At 42.8% G+C, this 21,998-nt stretch overlaps 1 protein-coding gene across 3 annotated transcripts in view; it reads right to left on the bottom strand.

Annotated features, from left to right (window-relative positions):
- The window catches only part of OSBPL5 (oxysterol binding protein like 5), a 191,115-nt gene that overhangs the window by 59,221 nt on the left and 109,896 nt on the right, over positions 1–21,998 (bottom strand). For all 3 annotated transcript variants that reach the window (XM_051621781.1, XM_051621783.1, XM_051621782.1), the window contains exon 2: positions 3,878–4,034. In XM_051621781.1, coding sequence (XP_051477741.1) covers positions 3,878–4,034 — 157 coding nt within the window. The remainder of the gene's footprint in view (positions 1–3,877; positions 4,035–21,998) is intronic.

The following is a 21,998-nucleotide window of genomic DNA, read 5'->3' as shown; positions in this document are numbered from 1 at the left end:
CACACACATAGTTAAGTATACAGAAAGCCCAAAAGCAAGAGTCCCACCCAGAGCACAACCGACATAGCTGCCTTGCGAAAATACATGAGAAACCACATAAAAACATAAAAGGAGCTAAATATTAGCTGGCTGTAGAAGCTGAAGTTCTTATCTCCATGATCAAGAAAATATAATGCCCACAACAGAAACAGAGCTGCATCTCACCTGACTGCTGTGCTGGTTGCTAGCAGGACATGCAAAGAAGGGTCCTCTACAAAGTAGCCAAAAAGTTTTGCACCACGTAGTGAAAAATATTTTGGGAGCAGAATCCATGGTGCTTATGGAAACAGCCTTCACCACATCATGAAGAAAACTGCCAACACTTCAGCCTTGCGGTTATAGAGCTGAATTACTGATACCTTCTTTTATCCCATTACTAACACGCATAGGAAAAATAAATACCTAGTTCCTTTCCAGAACAGTAACTATTCATTTGGTTTGGTTTTCTGCTGGACATCAATCCTACAGATGCATTTGCCTTTCCCCTTTATGAAGAATGATACAGTAAGCCTGACTGATCAATGGTAAAAGGAAGAAAAATAACTGTGTTATCGAGGTATTAATGATAAGCTCCATCCAGTGTGAACTAATCTTTTATAGGCTTTCTGATAAAGTATCTGGATAACTACCAGAGGAAATACAGGTGCTGATGTGTGGCAAAACTATTGCAAATAAAATCTGCTACGGCAGTAAATACCAGCCACATGGCCCAATGTGTAACCAGACTTAAATTCAGTTTCATGTATCTATCATATTAAACTTTCCATAGTCATCAAAGTGCATCTCTGAGGATGCAGATAGGCTAATCTAAATTTTTATTTAAAACCACTGTGTGATCTCACAGCTTAGTCAAAAAAAGAGATTCTCTGCAAGTTCTTCTAGCTTCTCTCCCAATAAATTTCCTACCCTTTGAAAGAGAAAAGAGAAAAAAAAGATTCTCTCTCCTTATTGCTACGTGAGACAAAGACATGGGCAAGGAACATGAATTTATGTTTCTCTAGTTTGTGAACTTTCTATAAAGAGAAAATGTTTTCCTCAATTTCCTTTAGTTACCTTAATCATTAGCACTTTTGTATGCAAGCAAGGAGCAAAAAGTCCAAAGTATTATTTCAAATGGTGCCCTCTGCATTTCCCCTGTGTTCCCTTTAAAAAAAAAAAAAAAAATCCTTTTGCTCAACTGCATCTCCATAGTGATGCTTGCCTGAGGTGTAAAGTCTGTCACTCCCTTCTCACTGAATTATTTACTTGCACACCCTTGTTGTTGGAGGGCTAATCCCAGGTATTGGTGCTGTGAGACCTGCAGCTCCAGCCACCTCACAAGCCACCAATTCCCAGCAGGAAATATTGGATGCAGCTTATCAGCGTAGACCCGTGTCTTATGTATGGTGACAACAGCATCCTTCAGAGGAATGGGAGAAGGTTTGGGGAAGCACATGAAACTCAGAGGAAAAAGAGGCAGAAGCAGCAGCAAAAAAGTGAAAGGAGGACCTGCCACAGGAACCAGAAACTGAATGTGAAGAACGAGTTACTTCTTATGGGAGAAGTGAAGAAAACAAAGAGACAAGGCAACCCTGTGGGGACCAGGAAAGCAATGAAAGGAGTAAAAAAATGTAAGGGTAGACAAAACCCCAGATTCTCTGCAAGAAATTCCCTAGCTGAATCAGTAACTTCTTTGTGTTTAAAAGGGATAGTCTCTCCTTTAAAAACTCCCTGGCTATGCCCTTCCTTTGCAATACAGAGGGCTGCCTCCCTCACTGATGCCAGTGCTGGAGGTTACTCAGGAGGACTGCACAGCAGAACAAAAGCTCCAGCATGGCTAAAGGCACTTGTTCTCCTGAGCCCAGCAAAGGCTGTTTGGTCTGGCTGCTAGCAGGGATCAAGGAGAAACAAGGTGATTTGGGAAGCTGAAGAGGAGACAAACTCTTCCAGGTACCTCCTCCATGCTGAAACCCTTAACTTTTGTTGGCTTCTGAAAGATGACAGTACTGAAATACCTCTGTGAGGAAGGCAGTATCTTTTTCAGCACTGAAAATCCTTGTAAGAACTGAAGAACAAGCAAACCCTAAGCTATGGATCTCCATTTTGCCGAGGCAAGGGGAAAGACTACAGACTGAAAAAACAGCCCTTCAGCTTCCAAGGACAGAAGTGAAACAGCAATTTACTCACCACACATGGGTATGGACCGCATACATGGGTAGCTAGTTGTTCAGAAGTCCCCAAAGGTTTGAAATGCACAAGATTTTAGGTGTCATATTTTAAGTCATTTTCAGTTACCAAGAGGTTGTTGAAACTTCCAATTGCCTCAGTGACAGCCAAGATTAGTCAGCACTGCTGAAAATAGGCTCCCCGTTGCCTTGAGGCAGACATCCACAAATAGATCCTGCAAAATTACTTGGCTCTCGTGAGACCCCACCAAGTTCTGTGTCCAGTTCTTGAGCCCCCAACATAACAAGGACATGGAGCTTCTGGAGGAAGTCCGAAGGACCACTAAGATGATCAGAGGAGTGGAGCACCTCTCCTATAAGGACAGGCTGAGAGAGTTGGGGCTGTTCAGCCTGGAGAAGGCTCCAGGGGGACCTTATAGTGGCCCTCCAGTACCTGAAAGGAGTCTACAGGAAAGCTGGGGAGGAACTTTTTTACAGTGGCTTATAGAGAAAGGATAAGAGGTAATGGATCAAAACTGGAAGAGGGGAGATTTAGGCTACACATTAGGAGGAAATTCTTTAGTGTGAGGGTGGTAAGAGGCAAAGGTTGCCCAGGGAAGTTGTGGCTGCCCCATCCCTGGAAGTCTTCAAGGCCAGGTTGGATGGGGCTTTGGTTGAGTGGGAGGTGTCCCTGCCCATGCAGGGGGGTTGGAACTAGATGATCTTCAAGGTCCCTTCCAAGTCGAACCATTCTATGATTCTATGAAATCAGAGGCCCTTGAAACTTTTGCACTTCACGTCAATTAGCTCAGGAAACCCAGATCTGGTTTTGCTCTATGACTGCAAAGCCCAGAGAGTCTGTTGGGTGCTACATCTATATGAGCACTGAAACCCTTTGACAGATGCTGTGTTCTTTCCCTAGGCATGAGTGTTGTGAGAGCTCACAAAGGTGCTGTGAGGTTTGATTATTTCGCACTGACATGGGAGCTGCAAATGACAGCTCTACAAACGTGTTACTGTTTTCTGAAGCACTTGTTTACAGAATGGAACGGAAGCATTGTTTGCTGGCTGCAATCACGGAAAGACTTGAATGCTTATTGTGAGCAACAAATTCTGAAAGAAATAAAATTGGTTCTACTTCCTTCAAAAAGGGTGTTAAGAAATTCAAAGAAAAAAGATATATAAAGAGAATGCTTAAAGCTAGTCTACCATTCACTGCAACTTGTCAAGATTCCTGGTACTTGTAATGCTTGTAGGTATTTACAGAATATTAACCACAGAAAGTTTGCTCTTGTAATATTTATCCTGGGCTCTAAATCTGAACAGGGAAAACTGCTATTAAACGTCTGCAAATGAGGCCAGTAAATCTTAAAGAGTCCAACACTCAGGCTGAAACACGTCAAGTACCTCACAGTGGAAATGCACAAAAACATAAGCCATTTTTAAAAGGTGAGGCCATGCAGTGTTCCAACTCTGAGGCCCTCCATTCCCACTTAATGTCATGGCAATGAAAGGTACTAGAATCATGAAAGCAGCATTGGTTGGGATCCCGTAATACTCGTGTTGCAACAGCTTCTCTCTCTCTCTTTCACATTAACTTGTTTTTCTTGTTTCCCAGCAGTGTGCTAAAATGTCTGTGTGCAGTCAAGCACCTGAAATGTCCTACTTGCTGCACTGACACATCAGAAACCAACCTGGACTAAGTGGGTAGATGTCATTGTCAGCCCCAAAGAACAGATTGCGTGTCAGCTTGCGAGGATCAACCTTCTGAGGGGTGGATGAGGCTGGACAGAGGGAGAACCTGCGACGAAGGAAGTTCTCCTCCTTCATGGCATGAGCTGTGGGGGTTTTCTGAAAAGGAAAGAGAGAAGTAACAGTTCATTTCAAGACACAGGAAATCAAAGTTTCACACCCAGATGACTCTGCTGCTTCAAAGCTGCCTAATCCTATGTAGTGTGCCAGATCTTTTTATAGACTGCCAGAAGGGCAGACAGAAAAAAAAAGTTTTATTAGTTTGAAGCTACAATTACTGATTCGCTGACTCCCCATATTTGCAAACTGCAGGGATCCCTGACACTGCTCCTTGGTGAATCCAGGCAGTGTAACATACTCCTACCTACAGGGATATATCTAGGACATTAGCTACCTACTGGGTCTATCCAGTGCACAGTGGCTAAAATTCACTTTTTTGTTGTGTTTGTTTGGTTTTTTTTTAAGTCTTTGGAGTCTCTTTCATACATGTAATCCCATTGCTGCCAGCAGGCTTACACCATCTCCACAGAAATCAACATTTAATCCGAGCTGCATGGTGGACGACCAGCTGCACTGGCTGCAGAGAGCTGCAATGGGACATAACACCACTATCACTCCTGCCCTTTTTTCCAGTTACAGCACATATACATAATCTTGGTTTTCTTTAAAATGGCATTTAGATCAGCCTTGCAGTTTGATCAGTGAGATAAATCTTGCTGCTCTGTAAGGATAAAAGGACAGCATTTTTTCTCCCCAAAAGCCTCCCTGCACCTCCATACAAGAGCCTGGTAGTACTATGCTCTTTACCACCACTTGGCTAAAGCATTAGACCATCCTGGCTGGAATTAAAGGTTTCTTTTATAACCATCCAACAAGCAGCTCTTTCTTACCCTTTACAAACAGATATTATGACTGTCTCCTTTCTGAGTTACAAGCTTTATTCTCTCCTCACGTGGGGCCAGAGGCAGGGCTCTTGCTAGCAGTAAGAAGTGTAAACCCAGCCTTTGGGCAAACATTACAGACCACAGGGGCTGCTGTTTCTCCACAGGACAGCTACTGCATTAAGAAAACCCTTTAGGATGGTTCATGTTTCCTAACAAGAACCTCCAAGTTTTCCCATCTCTTTTAGACTGCTGGGAAAGCAAAGGGGGAAAAGTTGCCCAGACTGGCAGTGCAGTTCAGGAGGGCAGGACCAGCATGTATATAAGGTGACTTCTGGGGCACCAGGTGGAAAATGGACTGACCAAGGGCTAGGTCATCCTGCCCTTCTTGCTCCCAGTACCACCTTGGTGCTTGAACTGGCCCAAATGCCTCAATTTAATGGTAGCCTCTTGGAGCTCAGCCTTCACAGATGAGACACTGCGCAGGGGGATGCCACAAACATGTTCCCATGTGAGAAACTTCTGTGCTGTGTTTTATCTGAGCTCTGCTAATCCCTGTAAAAAGCAGTTCCAGTGTTTCATGTTTTGCATTTTTTTTTCCTATTTATTTACACAGCAAGCTGCATCAACTTCAGAAAGTAACTGTGATATACAAGGTGAGAGAAAATCTGCTCCTTCCTTCCCACAAGAGACAGTCTCTACCCAAGAGCTTAATTTGATCTAAACCAGTCTGGACCCCACAGATGAGCATGGATTACCAAAACCACTTGGAGCACCAGCTCTCCATGCTGGAATGGGTGAGTCACCAGATATGAGGTTTTGCAACATCCAAAACAGGGTTGATCACTAGCCATCAGGACTAGCCTGAAAATAGGATCCCTCTAGGCCACAGAGCTGCTGTTTGAAGGGGATGTGAGTCCCCTGCTGAGCCCATGTCATTTATGGAGGAGAAATTAAGGTCTTTGCTGTGGTTCGAGGTGACGATGTTCCCTGAAAGCCCTACATGTTACCATGTCCCCCTCTGCGAAATGGCTGCAAGATTCAGCAGTAGCATTTCATCATAACCACTTCAAACAACTCTGGGTGAAAGGCTTGGTATGTGAACGTCAGAACAGCACATGCTGCACAGGGCTGCCATGGACTGACCCTCTACCCAGCACATCACGCCAGGCCGTGTTTCATGTCGATGATGTGTGATGACAGCCAAAGGAAATAAAGTGGCTGCAGGACTTTCCACATGCCGCTGCCCTCTCTCCTGTTAATTCAACCACCCAGCAAACTCCCCCTGCAAACACATGTCTGGGCTCAAAAAGTTTCCAGGTTCCCACTGTGGCCAACAGCATCTCCAAAGCAGCAGGTAACTTAGCTACTGAACATCTGGCAATGTAAATAACCCTTTTTTTTCATAGATACTCTCGACTGAGTAAATCTGGGTGGTGAAAAGATGGTAAATTAAAGCTAACTTTAAAAAAAGCAGAGAGGGAAGGAAAATACAGCTAGTTACATGTCTGAAAGGAAAGTATTTAAAAATAATCTGGGTCTGAATAGCTGGGTTTGGAATGCTAACACTAAGCTATTTTCTGCCCTTGTTCCCAGAAAAAACATCTCAACTGTCTGTCTCTGGAGCTTCTTGCAAGTGGTCTGGAGCAAAATCAGACCCATGGGATACTCTTCCCAAAAAGCCAGGGGTCTGGTGAGGCTGAGCCAATCATTGAAGAAGGCATTCAGAAATCCTAGGTCCATCCAGTGGAAAGCAGGCTGGGTAACAAGTTACAAACATAAAACATCCGGCTCTTATACGGCTCAAGTGGTGAAGACTCTTCTTGACCGGGTAAGCAAAAAGGCTGCATTCAGCAGGGTTTTGCCTCAGCAGTACTGTGAGCCACGTCAGAGGAGAACTGGCAGCCAGGTCACACTGGTGTCAGTGGCAAAATCCCTCCAGACATCAGAGGAAGAGCAGGCTGTATACCAGGTCAGATATCCCAGAACACAACTGCTTTCAACTGTTGCAATATTTACTATGCAGAGAGAATGATGCTTTAAAGTTTTACTCACCTGTTATTTTACACACATATATTTAACCACACGATAATTAACAGAACTATAATGTTGATGCTCTCTCATTTCCACACTTATTTAAACCACAGGCTTGACAGCAAGAAATCTGGACGCCTTCACAGAATCACAGAATCACAGAATGGTTTGGATTGGAAAGGATCTTAAGGATCATCTAGTTCCAACCCCCTGTGTGGCCAGGGACACCTCCCACTAGACCAGGTTGCTCAAAGCCCCATCCAACCTGCTCTTGAACACTTCCAGGAGGGACCATCTACAACTTCACTGGGCAACCTGTACCAGTATCTCGCTGTGCTCACATCAAGAATTTATTTCTAATAGCTAAGCTAAATCTATCATCTTCCAATTTAAAGCTACTACCCTTCTCCTATAACTACAAGCCCTTGTAAAAAGTTTCTCCCTAGCTTTCCTGTAGGCCCCATTCAGGTACTGGAAGGCTGCTATAAGGTCTCCCCAGAGCCTTCTCTTCTCCAGACTGAACAACCCCAGCTCTCTCAGCCTGTCTTCATAGGAGAGGTACCTTGTTCAACTGGAAACAGGCACTGGGCAGTAAAAAAAAGAAAGGGTTTCTCTCAAGTCCATATTTTGCCCTGGCTCTTCTAAGTGTTTTATTACAAACTTGTGACAGCAGCTCATCTCTTTTTGACTAAAAGGTCAATCTCAGTACGTTCCTCTTAACTGGGTCTTTTTTGGCAGGAGACCCCCAGTGACTGAAGGACCCCAAGAAGCAGCAGTAGTGATGTGTCTGTCAGCCACACACACACAACACGTGTCACTAACATCCCAGCCTGTTTTTCAAAGATCATCTAATATTGCATTGCTCCAGCTTATGGGCACAGATCCTGCCTACATTTGACCTTCATCCAGGCAGGCTCTTATGCCATCAATATTTTCACTCCAACTAGAAGCTGTCAGCAACAGACCCTCTCATACAGTGTGCTATATGGTGTGTGCACAGTTCAACTTACTTTTCCTTTATTTTGACTAAAAGAGAAGAATTGTTGGCCTGCAGTTCATTCCCTGAGATTACACCATCTTCAAATACCATGACACTTTTTTTGAGACAGACAGACTCAGCCTACAAGATTTTACCTTGTTATGAAATGCAAAGTGAAGCACAAAATCACAGAAAAGGACTTTTTTGTATTTTGAGAGTTGTTTTATACTTCATACATTTTTTTCATTGGTGTGAGAAAATCTAGTTCATGCTATTAAGGTTCTGTAATACACCTGAAATATTTGTCTCGGTTTCCAAAAGGTAACTCCGTATGTATCTGTATCTGTATCCATCCTCTTTTATCCCCCCTCCCAATGCCTTTTGCACCATTGGCAAAAGTCAAGGAAACCTGATGGGCATTAGAAGACTTGAAAATATTAGCTTCTTAAAAGTTAGGTGAAAATCAATGGCTAAAGAAAGGAGGGAAATTGTAACATCCTTTGAAAGAAGGGCAGTAGTATGAAACCAACTACTACCAAATATCAGTGAATCCAACATAAGTCACAAATATGTAAAAAAATGAGGCTTCAGTAACTCACTTACTCAGATCTGTCCATAAGCACCTGCCTGCCCAAGCTGGCTTCGAATTACATAAAGCTTGTGACAGTTGTAGGGGATGCTAAACAGTAATTGCATGGGGTAATTTTCGAAATGGATGTAACAGGAAGGTGAGAAGCGTGTTCAGTGTTTTTCCCAACTGGGCTCTTTAGACATCTAAACAATCCAGCCTCTGCCCAGAATCACCTGTGCAAGACAGGAAAGCATGAAGGGTTCCAAGAATATAGCCTAATACTAAATCCACTTTTCTACTATTAATGCATGATTATCTAGAAAACATACAAAAATGCACTGGTGATGAAGTATCTGATAAGAAATAAGCAACCATAAGAGATACACTTCCAGATATTAGTGTTTTAGAGGCTCTAATCTTGCATAGCTGATTTGAGGACAGCACTGTTATTCTGAAACCCAAATCTACTTCTAAATCAGTATTTTGGAGGTTGCTTCAGGATATGGCAGATGCTTCACAGAAACCAATTCTGTGGGAGCTTGGGAGAAACGAGAGAAGGTAAAAATCAAAACTAGGCCAGAATTGCAGAAGGCCACAAATTGCCCTTATGTTACCAAACCACTGATGTAATGCAAGGCAACGAATTTCACCCACTGCTCCTGCATGCCCTCCAAATCCAGCAGATGAGTTGGACAGTTGTCTAAGAAAGACATAATGTCTTGATTTGAAGACACCAACTGATGCAGAATCTATACGCTCTTTCAGGAAGCTAACCTCATTGCAAAAAGTCTTCACTCTAGCTCTTGCATGCATTTATCTGGTTGTTAGTCTTGGTAGATTAAAGAACCATGAAGCTTGCAGCTCAGGTAATTCTGGCCTTCTATTCTCTGCTCTTGATCATAAAAATGAAGGAAAGGTAATACAGGGAGTATTGACAGAGTGACTAAACACAGTATTTTTCAGGGTTGCTCCTTTTGCCTTGACAGCTCTCTAAGCAGTAATGGGCTATTAAATGTGGGCTGTTCACTGAAGCTTAAATAGGAATAAATAATTCAGCAGCAAGAAATAAACTTCTCACTAACCCTGTCTTTGAGACCACTTTATCTTTTAAAAATGAAAAATACAGCAGATTAAAAGTCTGCATCAAACCCCTATGAGGAACAGGACAATGAAAACGGTGAATCTAACAGGGTGCAATTGCCTAATGGGACTTTCACTTCCATGCAGCTTCAGGAACAGCCAATGGGGCAAGAATAAAATTGATTTTATCAGCAAACCTCGTGGTTGCCATTAAAGCAAAATGGAACTGTCAGCGCTCTCCTTTTCTGGCTCTGGACCATTTTGGGTGAAGGCAGCAACTAATACATCTTCAGACTATCAGTGTTGGTGCAGAGATGCCTTTCACACAGCTGTTCTACATCTGAGTCTTTTGTCCTTGCTGGGAAGATGGGGGCAGTTTTCAGCATTGAGTGCCGAGGCTTTTGGGGATGGAATTTTCCTGGCTCCCTCTTCAATTTTTCTAAGTTACTGCTATATAATTACCACACAGCTAAACACTATGCAGACATTATGCTGCCCCTACCCTTCACAAACTGGTGGGCAGATTGGTTTGCTTATTCTCATTTTTCTATTAAAATAGATTGGAAATACGCACATCACTATAAATACTTAATTATGGGTTTCGTATAGTCAAGAAGGCTGTGGTAATTGGGGGGGCTCTTAATTTATTCAAGGCTTGCTTTAAACAACCTTTTCTTTTTCTGGTCTCTAAATATTTCCCAGAAATCAAATTAAACTACCTTTTTCTATTCACAGCAGTCATTCACTCCAGAATCCACATCAACAAGAAAACTAACTCTAAAAGTACCAACATTTCCTGATTAAATTAACCCCGAGGAGGTAAAAATTTCATGAATGAAAAGAGAAGGCAAATTGTTAGCAGATACACTTCTAGCAATTACAGTTGTAAGTATTCGCAAGGAAAAACAGCAGCACAGATCCTCAACAAAAGTAAATTATTAGTTCAGTGGTGCACTGGTGATTTACAACAGCTGAAGAACTACCATCAATTCAGAAAGTCTGTGAAATATGTTTCTGGAAGCTATTCCTAAAATACCTATCTGTAAGTTAGGTAATTGGACAACCAACCCCCTACTAGCAGTTAAATAAAAACTGATCCAGTGAAAAGTAACTGTGCAGGCATTTTTTTTCTTTACCTAATCCATGTTTTTTGGTTATGGATATGATAAAACATACTGCCAACTGAATGTTCACAAATTCACAGAATTTAAGGTGTTGGAAGGGACCTCTGGAGATCATCCAGTCCAACTCCCCTGTCAGAGCACATTCACCCAGAGCAGGCTGCACATAATGGCATCCAGGTGGGTTCTGAATGTCTCCAGAAACAGAGCCTCAACAACCTCTCTGCGCAGCCGTATTTTGGGCTGTCACACTATTAGCCAGAACCTGAAGCAGTGAAGCTTCACAATAAGTGCTAGCTATTTCCCAGAATTATCTGGGTCAGCTGTTTCTCTGTGGTGCCAGCAAGGGGACCTTTCCTCACCAGTGGTGGTCTCTGGTATGTTCCTCCTAGACCATGTCCTGCTCTACTGGATCCCAAGCCAGCCCCTGCAGCTTTGACAGAGCCCCCCTCTTTTCAATCCTTTACCCTCTCCAGACGAATACACTGACATACTGGTACTGCAGGAGTGCCCCAATGTCAAGGGCTGCCACATGCTCTGCTTCAAGCCTTACCACTCAGTTTGATAATCAGTCCAGACTGGAAAATAAAATTGTGTAGGTTGCTGAAGACACCCATCTGCAACAACAGAACCAAGTCACAGAAAGGTAAAGGTACAGAAGGTTTTTATTAAGACCACATCCAAATTTCTCTCAGCTGCTTTGGCAAGCTCAGGAGTGTGGCTACTTCATCCCTACAACCTGACTCCAGGCTCACATGCCCTGCAGAGCCCTTAAAGCTGCCTCTCTCAAGCTGTTTTCTGTGCCACCCCCTGGCCAAGATGCCACCCCCAGCAACCTCTTTCTATCACCTTGCACTTCTCTGCCTGCCTTTTCCTGCACCAGGCAGTGACTATTATGTAGTAATCAGGAGGCAAAACTATTCCCTCCCTTAATTCTCTGTAAGACATCTTGATTAATGTTTCCTTTGTACACACCAGAACATTTGCAGCTTTAGGCACACCAGCAGCACTTACACGCATAATCTTCTCACAACTAATCTCTCTCTACAGTGAATATTATGAACAAAGACCACAAACAGAACAGTTACAGGCAAAAGCAGGCACTGAATGCCGACACTGAGAAGAAAAAAAAACAAAACACCCCAGATAATTTGTTTTGGGGATCCTTATTTAACTCGGGACCAAGAAATTTGAAGAAAGGGTATAAAGGGCAAAACATTTTTATCTGACATTTAGGGAAACTGCATCTTCAGAATCATCTCTGGTTTGGATAAACCTCTCCTGTGAGCAAACACAAATCCAACACAAAGCCATGCTGTGTTTGGGAAAGGGATCACTGCAACCTCATGGATTAGAAATGGACATTGCAATAAATATTAAATAGACAACCCTCACGTGTTTTCTTGTCTTAAAACATTTGCAACTTAGTCTGTAAACATTAAGCTAGAGATTTCTTCCCTATCAAGTTGGTCATAGAAATTAATGCTTAATGATCTTTACATCTACCTCCTCTGCCCTTTAAACTGTAAACTGATTGCTATGCAGAAAGCTATTAATTTAACAAAGCATATTAGATTTCCCTCTAGCACTGAGGTGCTTCTCCTGACTTAGTGATTTGCCTGGTCTTTCCCCTTGCTGACTGCATAGATTATACCTCACTTGCTGTAACTACAACTAGTACATCAATGTTAATTATTTCCCTGGTAATGGCAGACGTGTGCAGAATTGAAGATTTTACCCATACTACCGGAAGGATGAGAAAGTCCCCAGGACTCAGTGGCAGGAGTGAGCACCATTCCTGCAGATCTTTGTCCTAGTCACTTTGTTTTCAGTAAATTATACTTTGCATACTTTCCTTTAGGCCCCTATTTCTGAAAACATCTCTACTATATAAAGCTTATGCAAAGGTATTTTTCTTGAAGCAGCAATCCATGCAGGAAGGTAGGATGCTTTATTTGAGTCCTCCTCAGCTCTTTAATGTCATGTTCCAATATATTCAGCTGAAGATGACCACAAGGTAAATCACAGCTGTTAAGTACACATGAAGCACCAGAATGCTTATCCATCTTTCTGAATTTTTATTTAAAATTTACCATTATTTGTTACTGATATCTCTAGTCAGCCTTCTTTTAAGCAGCAACACAAAGCAAAAACACAAATGAGCAAAGACTACCTACCAAAACATAACGTACAGCAAAGCACATGTGCAACATATGGAAAGAAATGTGCCATCACAGACCACAAGTCATCTCCTGATGCAGTTGTAACACACTAGCTAAGGAATTCCCGTAAGGATCCAATTCGAAAAGAACTCAGGAACAAGATTTATGCATCTAAATTTGTTTCTCTATAAATGTTTATGTACTTCTTTAAAGTTTTAAATAGGTGGCACAACAATTCACTGCTATCACAGCTGCTCCTTGACAGTGAACTCAAGAGGTTGATGGAGATATATTTACATCAAAATTAAAGTATAAGAGCAACTCAGGCACACATACATAAATTACCTTTAAGCTAGCTAGCTGGAGTAGGGCTGGCAGTGAGGCCACAGTACTAAGACATGCAAAGCAGGCTAGAAATTGTCTCTGAGAAACCAGGCAGGTGCCACATGGCCAAACCATTCTGAAATCCATGACGATATTAGCTACTGAGCAAGCTTGTTCCAGTTTTCAGGAAAACCACTCAGTTACGAATTTCAATATAAATAGTATTAGGTCCATAGAAGACTGGGCATATGACTCAAAAATGTCCACATGAAAAGCAGATTTGAAGTTCTCTGCTTCCTTTTTTTTATTGCTGTTATTAGCATTGATAGCTCATATCCTCACCAGTGACATTTTTTGTTCAAGGCACACTGTGAACACAGTGTCTCCAAGCCTGTGCATTTCAAGCAGCAAGTCTGAGTCCCATGAACAGTATTAATGAATTGCATAATTGTAAACCATGTCCACCTTTGACACATTGAGCTTTCCAGTAATTATCCATAATTCAGTACACATCCTACTTGGGGAATGCGTATCCCACAGTCACCTGTGCCCTGAAGTTTTTACGCACACTAATACTCTGATGACCTCCCACACAATCCTTTTAAACCGTAGCTAGCAACCTAAGAGCAGAGATTGTTAATAACCCAGTTTTCTTGTGGTACCTTAGAAACTCATGACTGCAGTAAGGATTGCCCTGATGGAGTCATCGTGACCGGCCTTGAGAATAGAGAACATGGCCCTGTGTGGCACCTGCTGTCCCCACTGCCTGCAGGAGGCCAACCATGAGTATGGCTTTTTGCAGGGAGTGACAGGATTTGGGATAGGCCCAGGGCAGTGGGGGACATATGGTATCAGGTACATGGAAGCCTAAATGAGATGTTTATTTAGTTGCTTTAGCTGAAGCTGTCAGAGATTTAAAGCCATGACAAGAAGACGTCGCTTTGGACAGGTGTGCATTTACATCATTGGCAAGAAGGCCACATCTCCGAGGTTAATTCTTGCCTTGATATTTTTCTTTAAAAAGAACATATTAAAAAGCATCATTATATCCTCATACCACTATCTAAGTCACATAATGAGATCACAGTTCCTTTTAATGGAAGGATTCTACTTCAAGCTTTAATGACATTTAAAAAAACTACAAACTCCTGCAAGCCTCACTGATGGCTTTCTATGATATCCACTTCTGCCTCTACATAATTAAATCTAGAAAAGATTGTGCCTTGGGGCTACACTCCCACCACACGATTACTAGGAAATACCAAGCTAATTTTAAGACCTGCTTTCATGCTTGATAGTGTCCTCCTGACATTATTCCCTTATTTGTGAGATATTGCCCTCTTGTAACAAAGTAAAACAAAATCAAACTTCTATCTCAAGCCCTGTGGACCTCTTCTCAGGCTCAAAAGGGAACTTCAACATGGCAGTTAGGCAAGGGTAATGGCAGGAAAGGATGTTTACAAACCAATATACAAGATAGAAAACAAGTGCTGTTCAATTTCACAAAGATTTCCCAGAATCAGTTCCAGATTATTTATGTCACAAGCATCCAGTGAACAAAGCACACACTATCACAGAATGAAACGGACAAATCCAAATGCCAAGAATTTTACATTATAAGTATAGTTCCACCTTGACGTCCTGTATAAGCCCAAACTAAATTTCCACCCAGTGTCTCTGATCCCAAACCCACTAAATTCTAGCCAACCTGGCTCATCTACTTCTGAAGAACATCTAAGTGATGTAGAAATTACCAAATCCCATGGCATGGTGCTCCAATCATGCTGAATTTTCTGATCCTCTGCTTTGTTGTTTCTCCTGTCAGATTCAAACAGGCTCTGTAAACCTGTTTCAGTGGCCTTCACAAGGAGCTCTGAATAAATAACACCAACTAAATTTTAAAGAAATGCATCTGTTTTTTTAAAAGATCCTTACATCCCCCTGTTTAGCTTTTCAGACTTATGGGCACTGTAGTATACCAAGTTCTGCTGTACAGTGGTCTAAATTTAGCATCCCCCTATACTTCCTCTGATACAGCTGCTCTCCCTGAAATTCTACAGGAAATTAATATACTGAATATTTTTTAATAAACTTCACTGTTTCTCAGAGACAAAAGCATCAAACTCTTCCTTCAACAATAGTTATAAAGTGGCACCAGAGCTATTTTGGTCCTAGATTTTTAATTAAAAATCTCTGTGGGAGGAAGGAAATTAGACAACTCACAAAGAGCATTTCGGGTGGAATTTATGATGTGCTAAATGAGCCCAAAGGACTCAAACGGTGCACAGGCTGATGCAGCATGCACAATAAAACCCACTCTCAGCCTTAGTTCTCAAGCCAAAAACCCTTCCATGCCTACTTCAGTCTTGCCTTTTCTCCCAGTTTATCCCTGACTTACCCAGTGAAAACATGCAGACAGGATAAACTCTTCGCACTGGTGCCTTCCTCTGATGGAGCTGGAGGGAGCTTTAGACACACGGGTGAATGAACACACCCATGTCATACAAATTTAACCACGTAGTTGTCTTTGCTGACGTCCTTCTACCTGTTCAAATAATACTATCCCAGTATTTTTGCCACTGACTATTCCAGGACTCATAAAACTGTCCCACTACCAGATGCAGGTGCGTGCATGCCAGGCACAAGCTAGAAATTCTGTGTGTAAATTATCAGCCATAAGCTAAATCCCTGGAGAATCCCAGCAAGAAAGCAATTATGATGGAGTGTGTATTTTGCCTCTGAATTAATTTCAATGAAAAAGGAAAGTCCCCTGGTCAGTTACATGCGCTCAGTAGTGACTGAAAGGCTCCTTTTTAAGAGCACCTAACACATTTCAATGGTAATTATCTGGAAACACTTGATACCATGAACTGAGTCAGCTTTGCCTCTTACTGCTTTTATACTGAAATAGTACCAGCTGTGGTAGTGAAATTCCTCCTTGCTGATGAAGGATCCAAGGCAGCCAAGGCAGGATCTGGCTCCTGATCTCATGGGCAACAAACCTGACAGTACAGCTCTTGACAAAAGACAACATACCTGAAAGCTGTGGAATTCAGTAATAGGAGTTTTCTTATTAGTTTAAAGCTAACCTATACTGAAACCAGCCTTTTTTGTCACTAAATGGAAAAAGCCAAGCAAAAAACCCCACACTGCAACAAAACAGTACTGCTCAGCTACAAACCCTCGTTGCTACAAGCACTGAAAACTGGAAAGAAAAGGGGGGTCAAAAGCAGCCCTGCCTAGAGAGCTAGGGGCTCCCAGGTGGGGAGGGTAAGGACAGTACTAACCACACAGCACAACACCAACACAAGGATGTCTACACCAGCTCCAGCATTGTGACAAGGGAGGGAGGAGAGCACAAAGGAGAATATGGAGAACAAGGGGCACCTGCAGACCCCTGTCTATAGATTTATGGATCACACTGACCTTCAATAGCTCCATATCAGAAGTGTAAAGGTGGCTTTAAACAAACAAACAAAAATCCCTGCTTCCCACACAAACATGAACTGAGGCTGGGCACAGAAGGAAAATCAGGTCCTCAGCATCCAGGCTGGCCCTGGCTGAAAGGAAGCCAAACACAATGCAGCTGATTCACAGCATTTTCTTTATCACAGCATTAAGAGCAGCCAGACAATGCTTTCCAATACAGAGCACAGCAATTTATCACAGAGAGAGACAGGAGTTAGCAGGAAACACTCCCATTATTTCTGCTACAAAAAGGAAGCAGCAAGGAGAATGGTTAAAAGATGACAAACAGATATTATGAGGCTGGACTTCAGCCCTGCTCAGGCCTGACCAGCTCATCTTTTCCACCCCTGAAAAATAAAGCAAGACAGGTTTCAGCTGTGTGGGTCTTATACAACAGGAATTAGAGCTGCTGCACTATGACTTTTCAAGAGAAATAAACCAAGACAAATTAAAATATTTCAGTAGCAACTGCGCTGTACCAGATCCCCAGTATGTATAAATCAGGGAAGTCTGTGGCCTCCTTAGCAGGGTGACGCTGACTTACAGCGATGAGAGCAGGGCTGGGCATCCAACAGGTAGAAGGGAGGCAACCTCAGAGAGATCTGCAATGCCATAAGAAGGCAGCAGAGAAGAGCCCATGGTGCTTTCTGGCAGCTATTTGGTCTGTATTACAAAAGTAGGCTTCAATGTGGTTGCTGTCTAAAAGCTTCAAACAGACAAGTTTATAAACACAAGAGCCCAGATGGAAAAGATTTGAAAGGTTTGGGAGGATAACAAGGGAAGGAATAAACAAATATCTGTGAAATGAAGTAAGGAAGCACTTAAAATGAGAGAAGACTAGATGGTCTGTACAGACTCTGTGCTGCCTCTAAAAGGCACAGAACCTTTAATATCCCATGGCTGTGTGCACATACCAAATTCCCCTACAGGGCTCAAACATACAGTGCTATTAACAGCTGCCAGTAAAAAATACTGTTGACAACCATCAGCAACCAGTCAGCACGGCAAGCAAAAGTTCTAGGAGCTGTACAAACACACAATAAATAATTGCCCCTGCGCCCAAAATCATACTGGGTTTCTGTCTCAGGCAATGCTTGGACCCAAACATACTTGCTAAAAAGCAAGAGACCACAACAACTAATGTCTGAATGAAGCACAGAAAAATAAAGAGCATACCATTATAATGTCTTCCCTTTTACCAGGTCAGCTCATTCACTGTCTTTCCTAGAAAAACTAATCTTTCACTGCAGTCATCTCTTCATCTTCACTGAAACATATAAACATGGCTATTAATGACTTCTCTCCTGTGCATCTCACTACGCATCACCACAGACATCAGTGATATGACTGCTATAAGGACAATTGGGTGGTTTATAATCAACAATTTCATGTAAGCGGAGGCAATGAGACAATAAAAAGGAGCGTTTCGAAACTGCTCACCAATGGATTCTGTGGAATTCAGTGGGAGTGGGGCTGAGCTGATACTGCTTCTGCATGTCAATCTCACATAAACTGTCCCAATTGCAAGACTCACTGCCAAGAACTGTAGGAAAGGAGCTAACGCCTCTGCCAATCCTCCTAGGGCTGCCAATATTGCTGGACTCTTTAAGGAGAAAGATCAGCTGTTGACAGCCCATGGCTCTCACCTGATGCAAACAGAGCAGGCAAAACCCGTGAGTCAGCCCACAGAAAGAAGTAATCTAAACCAGCAAAAGGACCATCACAGATCACCTTCCTCCTAGAAAGAAGCAAGCAAAGACCAGGTCAAGCTGGATGCTAGGCTGGGTTACAGCTCAACTGCAGAGTTGCCCAAGGTCAGCTACCTGCTCTTGATGACTGTGCACTAGTTTACTGACTGCTGCCTCCTGTGCCACCCTGACAGCCCCAGCACCACCCAGCCCCAGGCCCTGCCTGCAGGCAAGAGCCCCAGCCTGCTCATGGGAGCCACCTCTGCCACCACTGTCAAGAGTCATGGGGAGTCAAAGTCATTGGGGAAAAAAAAGCAAACCTCCCTGCTCTGCAAAATGAGCCGCCTGCAGTTCAGAAAGCTGTTTTTGAAGCAGTGCTCAGTCTGGAGGTAATGAAGTCAAGAAATGCAGCATTGAAATGGCATTCACAATAAGCAAAGGTGGGAATCAAATGAGATGAAGGTGACACTAACTCACAGGAGGAAACTACTAGATTCTGTGAACATTTATTTCCCTCAACAGCCTGGCAAAGTAACTGTGCCAACAAACAGATCAATAAAGTGTGTTCCTCCCAGCAAAGCTTTGCAGTCCCCTAGGAGCACCAGCTTCTCCTCCCTGCAGACGCCTTCACCTCACCCTGACCTGCCTTAAAATAAGATCTTCTTATGCAGAAGAAAAAAGGGTCATGGTGGTTTATTTACTCTGGGGTAGAAGAACATCTAGAAGATTCAGTTAGGTCCAATGTTTTCAGACACCTGTTAGTCCCATGCAACGAAGACAGCTCCTCTGCAGGAGACCCCAGCCTGGCGGTGGCACTGCCTGCCCCAATTACTCTGAATATAAAGCGTTTCCCATACCAAACTATTTCTCCTTTACCTGTAAACACGAAGTGTCTTTCCTATGTGGTACTTGCTACAAGGCACATACTGATCACCTAGATTAGCAACAGTACTAGGAAAAATCTGTCAATAAATCATTATATTTGGGGTTATAGTTTCTGATCGGCATTTTTTAAAGTTTCCATACCTGATGCGTATGGATCCCTGGGCTGCCCTGCCCTGCTGAAGACTGAGGTAGATGACCACAGATACGAAAGCCAAGTATTTCACAGTCATCAGGCACTCACTTTTCACTGGCACAAGTGGCTTTTCGGGACTGAGATTATCAACATTGCTAGAACACCTCTGCATTTCCCTGTCAAAAGGAACTTCCAGGTAAGCATTACTGGAATTTGCATCTCTGCCATGGCCCTTTTATATTGCATATATGCTGCAAATAAAAACAAAGGTCTGAAAGTGAGCAAAGTCTTACGTACCTTATTTAAAAATAAACTACAGTCATGACTGTATAGCTAACACACTGACCAGTTCCTAGTTTCTTAATTGTGAACACACAATGACAGCAACAGTAAGTCTTTCCACTGTACCTCCAGTCACAAAGACAACATTATAAATACATGTTATATTCAACACTCACTAGTCAAGGAGTTACTGAAGCAGTCTGCAGTCTGAGACTTTCTATACATGAGTTGGTATCAGTTCACCCCTGTTAAATTACAAGTATTATTTGCTGGTATATTTCTGCCAATACAATGGAAGCGTGGATGCAGTCAGAGCCAAATTCAACATGCCCTATACTGGAATAGCTTGTTCTCCTTTCCCACAGGGCAACAAGCTATACTGGTATAAGCATGTTCATACTGGCATACCTGAATTTGCACTTGGGGAGGGTTATATCAATGTTACAGAACAGTAGTTAAAAGTGGTGTAACTTGTTTACGTAGGCAAGACCTAATTTTGTAGAGGATTTGCTTCTGATCTTGAACTCACTACTAAAACTCCCAATTCTACACACAATCTAGTCATACTGCAATACTGGGCTGATCCAGGTTTTAGGTGAATAAAATATGCCACAAATCAATACAGTCTGCTGAATAATAATAATGACAACAACAACTTAAGAAGGAACACTTTTATGTGGGCTCTGACTTATAAAGCCAGTTATACCTAGTGAACTCCATCCCTTTAGGTAGGTGAGAAGCTACCCAAGTTGTCTAGCAGCACAGGGCAATAAAATGGCACACCTCATTATATCTGACCAAATTCCTGAAAATGTCAACTGACAAGGCAAATCACAGGATGCCATGGTCACAGCTGCTTCTAGCAGAATTCAAGTCTCAAGGGGGCTAACTGCCAGCACTTTTGAGCAGACAGGCAGAAAAGCAAATAGGGTTTTCAGGTACTTCTAAGTCCACTATAGACAATTCCTGTTAGTTATCAGTTCCCAAAGCAAAAAGCTACAAATATTCAAAGAACTGACTGCATCTGCATGAGACTGTGTCCAACCTCACAGGCAGGGGGATGGAGATAAAGAAAGAAGGGGAGACTGAAAGGAGGGGAATGAGAAATGGGGAAGAAGAGGAGGGAAGAGATTAAAAGTAGAGATTCAAAGGAGTAAAGAGCCTGAATGAAGGGAGATTTTAAAGAGCTATGGGAAAGCAGAAAGGCTGGTATCAGTCTCAATGAAGGAGAAGGAAAGGACACTCACCACAGTGCTCGCTGTCTCAGATGGCACTCACTCTCCTCTCCCCCACAACACCACCATCCCTACCCCAGACCCTCACTGCCTGCTACGCGTGCTGGGGTTTTCTGCTGCCTTCCTGGACACTACACTCCCCGAGCTGCGGATCAGCACAGGACCCAGGGAAGACACTGGCATACAAAGCCTCTGCTCCAGGGGCACACATGTAGCAATGAAACACACCTCCCACACGCTGCCAGCACGCTGTCTATTGTCCCAGCTCTTGCTTGGAAAACCAGAGCAACTCTCTAACCATGGTGACTGGGGAAGAAAATCCTGAAAAGAAGCGCAGCGTGATTCAACCCAGCAATATGTCCAAAGAAAGCCTCAAACAATAGCCTGGATGGGTGTGATCTGCCACTGTTTGTCAGGGGAAGTCAGAACTGCAGTGCCCATGGACAAAAATTTAATTGTTAACTGTTAACAGTTTCATTGCTGATCAAAGCAGCTGGGCAGCACTGAGAAAATTAGTGCCAGTTGCAGCCACTGACCAAAGTGTGCCAGCAATAAATAACCTACAACTCTGTGACAGACCTATTCCTGTTGCACATAATCTCTTGCACTCTTTCTGTTCCCTTTTAGTGGCTTCTTGGCACACAGAATCAGAAGGAAAAAAACCAAACAGTTCACTCTTTTCTGTAATTAATCTGTAAGGAATAAAGCAAATGCTTGCAATAGTAGGTTGCTGGTGGTGGAAATCAAGTGCATTCTGCACAAGGCTCAGATAGACCCAAGTTTGACAAAGATTTCTCAGCTGAGGCAACTAAGCCCAAAAGCGTAATTTCCCAGGCTGCACAGAATCTAAACCTCCCATGCAGAAGCAGGTTTTCCAATCACAGGCACAGATATCACGCACACTAGCACAGTATTACTGCCTTGGCTTTAAAAATAGTCCTATAGATGTTGCTAGTTACAGTATCCCATAGTGATTGTACACATATTCCAGTAGGCAAACATGTTTAATTACAGCCCTGCCTCTTCCTGCATCATACTACATCTGGAAAATATCCGAATGCTTTTCCTTCATGGGTTTTCCCACTAGTGCTAAATTAAGTGATAAGCACAAAACACACACCTTGGCCAAAGCTTGCTCCCAAGGCTATTTGTGTTTCTGCTGTTCTCTTTGCTTCTTCCCTGGCCCTCGTGTTCTCACAGGGAAGGAAAAGTTTTGCAGA

This window comes from Apus apus, chromosome 5 (assembly GCF_020740795.1).
Source record: "Apus apus isolate bApuApu2 chromosome 5, bApuApu2.pri.cur, whole genome shotgun sequence".
Classification (NCBI taxonomy): domain Eukaryota; kingdom Metazoa; phylum Chordata; class Aves; order Apodiformes; family Apodidae; genus Apus; species Apus apus.
This window is presented reverse-complemented; position numbering and strand designations above follow the sequence as displayed.